This window comes from Aulonocara stuartgranti, assembly GCF_965226115.1.
Source record: "Aulonocara stuartgranti genome assembly, chromosome: 2".
In the NCBI taxonomy this organism is placed as follows: Eukaryota; Metazoa; Chordata; class Actinopteri; order Cichliformes; family Cichlidae; genus Aulonocara; species Aulonocara stuartgranti.
Window position 1 is genome coordinate 34,206,606 of NC_138940.1, and position 8,395 is coordinate 34,215,000.

General features: G+C 38.1%; 1 protein-coding gene across 4 annotated transcripts in view; it reads left to right on the plus strand.

Annotated features, from left to right (window-relative positions):
• Nucleotides 1-8,395, plus strand: part of LOC309720062 (high-affinity choline transporter 1-like) — a 25,467-nt gene that overhangs the window by 15,182 nt on the left and 1,890 nt on the right. For 3 of the 4 annotated variants that reach the window (XM_082556622.1, XM_082556620.1, XM_082556621.1), the window contains 8 exons: nt 2,601-2,821; nt 3,499-3,612; nt 4,215-4,370; nt 4,652-4,800; nt 5,879-6,022; nt 6,973-7,126; nt 7,208-7,425; nt 7,518-8,395. The exon at nt 7,518-8,395 is cut by the window's right edge. In XM_082556622.1, coding sequence (XP_082412748.1) covers nt 2,638-2,821; nt 3,499-3,612; nt 4,215-4,370; nt 4,652-4,800; nt 5,879-6,022; nt 6,973-7,126; nt 7,208-7,425; nt 7,518-8,075 — 1,677 coding nt within the window. In that variant the 5' untranslated portion in view covers nt 2,601-2,637 and the 3' untranslated portion in view covers nt 8,076-8,395. The remainder of the gene's footprint in view (nt 1-2,600; nt 2,822-3,498; nt 3,613-4,214; nt 4,371-4,651; nt 4,801-5,878; nt 6,023-6,972; nt 7,127-7,207; nt 7,426-7,517) is intronic. The other variant, XM_082556623.1, reaches the window with a different exon arrangement.

Sequence of the window (8,395 nt, forward strand, 5' to 3'; positions counted from 1 at the left end):
TGTGGATTTGGTGCTTTATTCAAATGCAGCTGAGAACAGGTGAGTCTTCAACCTGGATTTAAATAAACTGAGTGTTTCAGCTGATCTGAGGCTTTCTGGGAGTTTGTTCCAGATATAAGGAGCATAAAAGCTGAATGCAGCTTCTCCGTGTCTGGTTCTGACCCTGGGAACTGATAAAAGACCGGATCCAGATGACCTGAGGGATCTGGATGGTTCATACTGGGTCAGGAGGTCATTGATGTATTTTGGTCCTAAACCATTCAGAGCTTTATAGGCCAGCATCAGAACTTTAAAGTCTATCCTCTGACGGACAGGCAGCCAGTGTAAGGACCTCAGAGCTGGACTGATGTGGTCCACTTTTTTGGTCTTAGTGAGGACTCGAGCAGCAGAGTTCTGAATGAGCTGTAGTTGTCTGACTGATTTTTTTAGGTAGACCTGTAAAGATGCTGTTACAGTAATCAAGCCTACTAAAGATGAATGCATGGACTAGTTTTTCCAGGTCCTGTTGAGACATCAGATCTTTTATCCTTGAAATATTCTTGAGGTGATAGTAAGCTGACTTTGTTATTGTCTTAATGTGTTTTTCTAAGTTTAGGTCTGCATCCATCACTACACCCAAATTTCTCGCCTGGTTTGTGGTTTTTAGATGTATAGATTGAAGTTCTCTGGTGACCTGTAATCGTTTTTCTTTGGCGCCAAAGACTATTACCTCAGTTTTGTATTTGTTTAGCTGGAGAAAATTGTGGCACAACCAGTCATTGATTTCCTCAATGCATTTACCAAGAGCCTGTACAGGGCCTCGGTCTCCTGGTGACATTGTGTCTAACATGTAGCAACAACCGTCAAAATCATTTTTAGCTGGGAGCTCCTCCTATCAGTAAGGTCTAGCAGCAGAGCCAAGCCAGAAACCGGTTTCCTATCCTCACATAGGAAACTCTCAGTAAGAGAGCTAAGGGCTGTAAGGTGGCCTTGACATGCAACAGTGTTTGTGGTGGTTGTGTGAGTTTGACTGTGGGAGTATGTTGTGTGGGTAAGCTGCAAACAAATTTCCCTTTTTTTGGGATTGATAAAGTTGGACTGAATCTGAATAATAAACTATGTGACACCGTTTTCAAGTTCACAAGACAAATAATTAGAAGATGTGAACAGTTCTATTGGGTCTGTGTTTCCACAAGCCCCGCTAATTCTAGAGACTTATTCATCATGAAGAAAACAAGACAGTCGATCAATCGATTATTTGCGCAAGGGAGGCCTCGTGTGTGTGTCCACCATGGAAATGACCCCGATGACGGCCTCCTCTCGCTGCCTTTTATTGAGAGACAGTTCACACAAAACACATCACAGCAAAGCAACGCCCACATGGTTCTTGTGTGTGTGTGTGTGTGTGTGTGTGTGTGTGTGTGTGTGTGTGTGTGTGTGTGTGTGTGTGTGTGTGTGTGTGTGTGTGTGTGTGTGTGTGTGTGTGTGTGTGTGTGTGTGTGTGTGTGTGTGTGTGTGTGTGTGTGTGTGTGTGTGAGAGAGAGAGTGAGATATACCTCCTGCTGACCAAAGGGTCATAAAAGCAGGAGCAACATCACAAGAAGCAGATCTTCCAGATAGGATGTATCTGCAATAAAACATTACAGCCCCCACAACCTCGAGAATCTGGGGGGGGAAGGACAGTGGAATTCCTTTCATCAGAGTTGGCAAGCATAAAATGACATGAATGATTTAACAATTCTTTCTAACAAGTTCTGATGAAGGTTTTCTTTTACCTGCCATAAACTGTCACCTAAATAGCACTCCCAAAATCACAAATAAACGAATAAATGTCCTTAACTTTCCAATCGTTTCGAGTATCAATCATTGAAAAACTAGTGAAAATATAAGAAGATTTAATGGAACCCCCTGATCTCAATCACACTCCGTCTTTAACCAAGTGAGGCCACTCCTCTGTCTCTCTAACTGATCCTATTTCTTGATTTGAATTAATTCTGCTTTCTTGATGATATTTTAGGATAGAAGATGATTCTGTACTGACTGAATACATTTTTAACCGCTTTCACTAACTTAATAACTAGTAAACAGTAAAAATAAATGTAACTAAAATATGGTCTAGTATTTAGAATTCTGCTACATTGGTTGTGACTGTCCTGACAGCTTATTCATCTACAGATATCAGTTTATAGGGTTGTAAGTATAATTACAGTTTCTTTTTTCCATTTCCAGCCTTGGTTTTCTGCACACAGTTTTGGAGACATGCCAATATAAAACTAAACTATAGCTGAGTAATTCAACCAAGAGGCAAAAGTCTTAAAAACAAACCTTACATTGTGAAGGAAAATTCCAACCCCAATCAAGAGCTATTCCGGGAGTTGTGAGAAACTGTCAAACATTTACTAAAATCTAATCAAACAGTAGCACCCCAGACTGCCCTTGACTGCCCCACCCGTATCACATTACAACTGATAGTTCATAGTTGGAAGCACAGTTTGTAGGAAATGTTAGGATTGAACTAAACATTTTGCATTTGAAAAACAACTTATTAGTCTTATTTGTATTATTTATTTATTTATTTATTTATTTATTTATTTATTTATTTATTTATTTATTTTCATCAGTGGATCCACGTTTTGCCAGTCATCAAGGCAGCACACAATGGCTCTGAACATCCCAGGGCTGGTGGTAATGGTGGTCTTCTACCTGATGGTGCTGGGCACTGGTCTGTGGGCCTCGATGAAGTCCAAACGGGTGCAGAAAAGCAGCCAAGCAGCCCGGACAGAGGTCACTTTGCTGGGAAACAGAGGGATCAGTATGGTAGTAGGAGTCTTCACAATGACCGGTGAGAGTGCATGTTTGTAGATATTTGGCTGTTATTGTAGCCACTTTCATTGAGTGAAACTGTGTAAGAACATTGTGAAGCACAAAATGAGTATGTTGTTGCATGAGCTCATCACAGTGCAGCTTTTGTAATAGAACAAGTTAAATTCTCTTCTAACTCCACCAAAGTAAATAGTTAGTAAAGTAGCTGGTGAACAACAACCTATCTCTCTTTAACAGGGAGTCCCCCGTTTGACATTCTTTCAACAAAAACATGTGCAGCTATTAAGATAAAGGGGCTAGCCTGTTCGTATGTAAAAGACAACAAACCTTTCTTAATACGGTTATTTTAAAAAATGTGTTGTTGTGCCTAATTTATTACATATTACAGTGAAGTGGAACCATTAAGCTTAAGTCGGGTTTTTTTTTTTTTGTTTTTTTTTTTTGTTTTTTAAATTAATATTCCTTGCTTAAGTCAATTTTTTTTTTGTGCAATTGAATTCCTACATTTTGAGTTACACTAAGACACAGTTAAAAGAGAAAACAGATGTTTTTTAAAACTTCATCTCATGTGCAAAAGTGTTCACACCATCAATTAACTGCTTATCAGTAGGCAATATTAATTTAGAAGCCTCTTTACCTGAGCCTGAAGGTCACGGTGTAATTCCTCTATGTGTGTTTGTGCTGTGCTCTCTGCAGCTACTTTTGTTGGCGGGGGCTTTATCGTTGGTCTGACAGAAGCAGTGTACACACCAACTATGGGGCTGGCCTGGGCAGTCATGCCATTAACAGCAGCCCTGTCTTTTATTGTTGGTAAGAGTTTTAATAATAACACCATTACCTGTATAATTTCTGCATTTGCACATGATTTCCCATTTTCTGACGAAAGCGGCTCATGTGTGCGTAAGGTACTACACTACAGACTTTAATCATTATGATTTCCTTGTCACATACTTGGTTACGCCTACAAATATCATATTCATCTGAACTATTAAGTAACATCTACAAAAACGACCTTTTTCAAAGCAAGGTTTTTATTTCTAGATATTACTTTTAATGTCTAAATCAGGAATGATGTGTTTTATAAGACAAAGGCGTATATCTGTGTGGAAAAATATGATTTCTATATGATTACTTTAAATGTGTTTTACATAGGAACGCCACAAATTTTCACAAACACTTTTTATGCCTCTAGAGGAAGCTGTGCAAAATCATAAGGAAAAATCTAAAAACCTACCTTTTCTAAATTAGGCTTTGAAAAATACAGGCCAAGCATGTCTTATAAGGAAGTGGGGACACATCTGTGCAAATTAGCGTAAAATGTGATTCGCATAAGACTATGAATGAATCTTAAAGAGGAAGTCCACTGATTTTCAGTAGTGGATGTGAAGAAATGTGTTCTACCTGTCGTTAAGGTGGACTTTTCTTTGCCAAACCAATGAGAGAAAGAAAATATGTGACAATGATGGACCCATTCCAGATCAAGTATGGAAAGTCAATAAGTGGAGCTCTGTCCGTGGCTCTGTTAATTTCTGATCTAATCTGGGTGACAGGAACTCTTATCGGCTTAGGTGAGTGATACCCACATAACTTTTGTTTTCCTTCTCTAGTAATAAGACCTGCAACTGAATAATTTCCAGGATAGAGACAAGTGTTTTAAGTTTGGCTGCTATAATAGTTTTAACTGCATCCAAAACACCTATACAACAAACTAGTATGATAGTATTACTGTAAGTCATACTGACACATGCTGTTGGTGTCATCCTAAAGTGACTGAACTCATTTTCCTAAACTGAATGAAGGTAATTCTGATGCATGTGATTCTGTATCATTTACTGTGTTACTTTTATAGGAGCAACAATAAGCGTGGTCCTGGATTTATCCTACGCTGTTTCCATTTGGATCTCTGCTGCTGTAGCCATCATATACACATTAATGGGAGGTCTCTACTCTGTAGCCTACACAGACATAATACAGCTAACACTCATTTTCTTCAGTATGGTGAGTTCACTTGCATGGGAAACCACATCCCTCCTTAATAAAATATAGGGAAACTGTGTTTAATATAAATAAAAGAGCACAATTAATGTAAATACTTTAATAAAGCCTGTATGGATTTGAAAATACATGAAAACTTAGTAGTTGTTGTTTTTATGGTTTTTTTGTTTGTTTTTTTTAATTTGATGGCACTTCACTTTAAAAAAAAAAAAAGTAATATATGCATTAATGTCTCCAAACTCATCAGATTGTGTTTATAGCAAGTTGGATGTTCCCTCTGCTCCTTGGCCATGAAAAATACAAGATCTGTGGCTTTGAAAAAAATATATATCAAACTTTTATTTATGCACCACAGGAGAGGTTTTCTTTCTATCCCCTTAAATTATATTAAACATCAGTTTTGTCTTTGTGAGTTTTGATCTGTGACTGATGGTGCTCACTGGACACAGTTTTCAGACTTGAGGGCCTGAAGGTCTTTAATCGTTTGTTTTCTGGCTCCTCTAGATTCTCCAGATTGTCTGAATCTTCATGCACATTATGTACTAAAGATGATGAAACTGGCAATTATTTGAGCCGTTTCCCTAATTATACATTTCTCCCTTAACTGTAGTTGCCCTCGTCCCACCCCTTTTTTTTTTTTAAGCGTGTTGTAGCCATTAAATTCTAAATCAGCCTATATTTTTTGAAAAACAGTAGATTTTAATCTGAGGTTGAAAGGTTAATCTTTATGATAAATGGTTCTTTACCTTCTGGAGCATGTGTGCTGTGATTATGCACCTTTTCCTCAGCAGCTTTGATTTATCCCAATGTCAAAAAATACACAGCGTTAACAATGCCCGTCTGGGCCATAAACAGTTCGCAGAAGAGACTCCTAACCACAACAGTTTCAACTTACTGCTTATAATACAGGATTGGAATGGTTTCCAATATATTGCATTGTATTTGTATTACAATTTTACAGTGTTTTTACATTTTGCATCCCAAACTTTTTGGGAACAGGGTTTTAATATAGGCAAATCTAATGTGATTGTGAACATTGTAACTTAGTCTTTATGTCATTGGATCTTCTTCTGTTCTGCAGTGGCTCTGTGTCCCCTTCACCTTAATGAACCCCCACTCTATGGACATTACTAAGACTGCTTTCAACTTTACCTACCAAGCCCCCTGGATTGGTTCTGTAGATAAAGAAAGGCTATGGAGATGGATTGATAATTTCTTATTATTGGTAAGGCCTGCATTTATTTTTATTTAGGACTGAATTTGTAAAAGCAACAAACACAGAAAAACATTAGCAGTTGCAGAGACCAAGACAGATTTCTAGCACTAGTCTCTTGATGGGTATTAAAATATCTAAATGTTTTTAAAATAAAGGTCACTAAGTACAAACAATCATCCAAAATAAACTATGTGAATGACATTAACATGCTTTGCAGCATTCTTTATTAGCACACACACGGTTACTGTTCAATCTGCTTTAAAGTGATTATTTAAGTAATTTACAAAGTTATCAAAACTCAAACCAAGCAGTGACTCGCCTATAAATGGATCCAGGTCAGAGATGGATCAATGAGGTTCATAAACAAAATAAAGAACAGGGTCTCCCTTTAAAACCAGAAAAAACTAAGGATATCAATGTGGACCACGATATTCATCTTAGAAAACATGAGTGGAGAAATTGTGGTTAACAAGTGAACTCGATCAAGTTACATTCAACAATATTCAGTCATTCAGCATTAGGCCTTCATGGGTATGAAATTGTTTGCATGATGTAAGCCTAATGATGTAATGAGGGGGGGGGTAAAGGACATAGTTTTCATTGAATTTAATGATTATTAATACTAAAACTATAATTAATACTAGAAATGTTCATTTACATTCAAGGGACCTCCGAACAAGCACTGAAACTCCAAATAGACATAAACAATTAGTCTGACGAGAAACAAATGAGCAAATGTTTCAACCTATAATGTGTACTCCATGTGAACATTATAAACCTAAAGCACACAAGTTAACTCAAGATGAAATAAACAGTTTGTCATTTGCTGAGTGCTAATAAAATACACATAATTAGAGATACAACTAAAGTTGAGAGATTATAAACTAAAACAACATTACCCTAATAAATGACTAACTAACAAAATGAACGGCTAACTGTCACACTGTCATTTGTTTAAGGCTTTAGGTAACCTTGGATATCAGGACTTCCACCAGAGGACTCTGTCAGCCTCCTCATCAAATACAGCCAGGATCACCTGCTTTATTGCAGCTCCACTTATTTTTGTACTTGGAATCCCATCTGTGTTGATTGGAGCAGTCGCAGCATCAACAGGTACAACAACAGAGAAATATATTTAATAAAATTGTTAAAATATATTTTCATTTATTTGTACTTTTTATGTTTTTATGCCAGATTGGAACATGACCTTATATGGCTCCCCATCCCCCTTCAAGCGAGGAGACGCTGGTCAGGTTCTGCCAATTGCTCTGCAGTACCTCACTCCAAACTACATCTCCATCATTGGTATTGGAGCTGTAGCTGCTGCTGTGATGTCCTCAACAGACTCTGCACTATTATCTGCCGCCTCCATCTTCTCATCCAACATATATAAGAGCATCCTAAGGACCACAGTAAGAGACCTGAAAGAAGAAGATTCGAGTTGTGGTTATGTCTTTTCTGGTTCAGTTTCCAGATTTTATTTTATTTTGGGGTTTTTTTGCAGGCATCAGACAGGGAGCTCCAGTGGGTGATCCGTGTCACTGTGGTCCTGGTGGGCGTGGCTGGCACATCGCTCACCTTCCTAAACAACAGCATCATGGTTTTTTGGATCCTGGGCTCAGACATAACCTACACCATCATGTTCCCTCAACTAGTCTGCGTCCTCTTTTTTAACATCTCCAATGGTTATGGCTCTATCATGGGCTTGCTAGTTGGAGTGTTGCTGAGATTGCTCAGTGGTGAACCATCCATAGGGTTACCTGTTGTCCTTCACTTCCCAGGTTGCACTCTTGAACATGGCATTTATGTCCAGCGCTCTCCGGTCAAGACTATCTGCATGTTATCCGCTATCTTTGTTACTTTGTTGTTCTCCTACCTGTCATCACTGCTCTTCAACAGAGGATTGATTTCTGAGAGGTGGGACGTATTCAAAGTGAAGGCCAACAAACGATCACAAAAATTAACATTAATGAGCAATGGCATCATCGAAACAGACAAGGAGGAGAAGCCTGATGGTCAGAGTGAAACTGAACTAATACTAACCCCCAGTCAGTTGGAGTGACAAACTAAATGATTTAGTGGGATGCAGATGTGTTTTTAGAATAGAATAGCTTTTTATTGTCACTGTTACAAGAACAATGAAAGGCAGTTTGGCATTTCTCCATGTGTGTGAAGTACACAATAGCGTAAGTATTTACACAATAACAGAAAAAATTTACATTTACGCAAGAAAGATATGTAGAAGTTATACATACACGCACATACATACATATATGCATCCGTACATACATACACACATATATTTCCACATACACGCTTACATTTATATACATACACATACATGCCATCTAACTAGTAGGTGCATTGAGAGGTGCAGTGTGA